Below are 1,899 nucleotides of genomic sequence, written 5' to 3' on the forward strand. Positions count from 1 at the left end.
TGAATTAGGATGTCCCCTGGAAAATGGAAAGGGCAAAATAAATGTGAATCATCTTAATTATCACAGTTGCTTTGTGTTCCTTGTTCTCGCTCCTAGTCATGGAAGTCCCCAGTCCAGCAGTTCCATTTGCTTTTCTCCTATTAAAAGAGAGCTAGAAGGGCCAGCCAAATAGCTCAGCAGATTAAATAGCCTGCAAGCAGGCGCAGGGACTGGGTGTTCCATCTCTGGGTCTGCCAGCCCCACCCCCAGGGCGTGCTGAGACTGTGATTGGGACTGGGCTTGGAGGAGTGCACCTGTATTTGCAGCACATGGGAGGATGTAAACAGGAGAATCACTATGAATCCAATGTAGTAGTGAGACCCTGAACACCCTGTAGACCCTTCCCTAAAGATACAACAAAAGATAATGAGAGAGAGAGAGAGAGAGAGAGAGAGAGAGAGAGAGAGAGCTAGAACATTAGGAGAATTTAGTGATTTAGTGTGGGAACTGGTTGAAAGGAATCAGGAAACCATTAAAACAATGCCCATATCCAGGAAGGGGGAGGTGGTGCTTTGCAGTAGTGTGGCAAGCATGTGTGGGGTGGAGAGAGGTGGTCTGAGGCTCAGTATAGTTGGAGGAAGTGTTGGAATTCCTATAATAGAGATGAGAAAGAAAAGATATGTCCAAGGTGACACTGAAGTGTAATCGTGAGCAAAATAAAGAGATGAAAGGAGAAGACTATTATGAAAAATGCAAAAGCAGCACTGTGTTGTCTTCACATTTATTTTGTTTCTCTTGATTAGCTCTACACTGCCTTTCCACGGATAATGAAATACCTTCCTGGACCTCATCGCACTCTGTTCAGAGACTGGGACAAACTAAAATTGTTTGTTGCTCAAGTGATTGAAAACCACAAGAAAGACTGGAATCCTGATGAGATGAGAGACTTTATTGATGCTTACCTCAAGGAAATGGTATGAATGAGAAAAACAAAGTTATTTTCTGTGCATTTTTTTAGAGAACATATATCAGTATGCTAGTTTCAAATTGCAGTTATGATAAGTGTCTGCAAAGTCAGGAATAAAATAACACAGTACTCTGTTACATTTCAACATGACAAAAATCTAAGATCGGGGGAAAGTCAAGGTGTTGGCCAGTCCAACTTCTTTTAGAGTTTTGAAGAATCCACTTCCATGACTCTTCCACCTTGTAGATGCCAACTGCATTCCTGTCTTGTTGTGCCCTTCTTGATCTTCAGTACCATGAGTGTTGCATCTTCTCTGCTCTTTGATCTTTACTTTCATCTGTACACCTTCTCTCTTAGTTTGACACTCTTGTCTCTTTCTTATAAGCATTTTTAGGATAATCATTCTACCTCAGAATTCTTAATCACATATGCAAAGTCCTCTTTAGCATATAGGTTAACACACAAAAGATTGAGATAAGGACACCCTTGCAGATCATTATTCAGCGCATCATGGGGAGTGAAAAATAGAGGCAGTATATGATGTGTAGGTTATTATTAACTCAAGAATGCTGGGACAATCAGAAATAAAAATAAGTGTCTGATGACACTTGGTTTAAGGCCTTGAGGCTGTCCAAATATACTACCTTTTCATCCCTCATTCCAGTGGTGGCAAACGTAGCTGTGCGTGCTGTAGCAGATCGTTTGCTATCACTTAAAGCTCTAAAAGGTTACCAGCACTGCAGTTCTCTTTCCCTATCCATATTGGGAAGGGTTGCACACAAATAGCAAGTAAGCTTCAGAAATTCATTTTCTGATTGCTCAGGACTGAGCCCAGCTAACTTCATCTTCTCTCAGCTGTCCCCACCCCCACTCCAATCAGTACAAAGCTACACCTGAATTGGATTCCAGAATTTAATGTAAAGGTCTGAACGAGAATTCTCACCTTTTTTTTT

The 1,899-nt window shown here is 41.4% G+C and overlaps 1 protein-coding gene across 1 annotated transcript in view; it reads left to right on the plus strand.

The window, feature by feature from the left end:
• LOC101568624 (cytochrome P450 2J2) overlaps positions 1-1,899 on the plus strand; it is an 84,881-nt gene that overhangs the window by 19,378 nt on the left and 63,604 nt on the right. Inside the window, exon 5 of the mRNA XM_023710164.1 lies at positions 783-953. Within this exon, the coding sequence (XP_023565932.1) occupies positions 783-953 (171 nt within the window). The remainder of the gene's footprint in view (positions 1-782; positions 954-1,899) is intronic.

This window comes from Octodon degus, unplaced genomic scaffold (assembly GCF_000260255.1).
Source record: "Octodon degus isolate 3935 unplaced genomic scaffold, OctDeg1.0 scaffold00016, whole genome shotgun sequence".
NCBI classification, from domain to species: Eukaryota; Metazoa; Chordata; class Mammalia; order Rodentia; family Octodontidae; genus Octodon; species Octodon degus.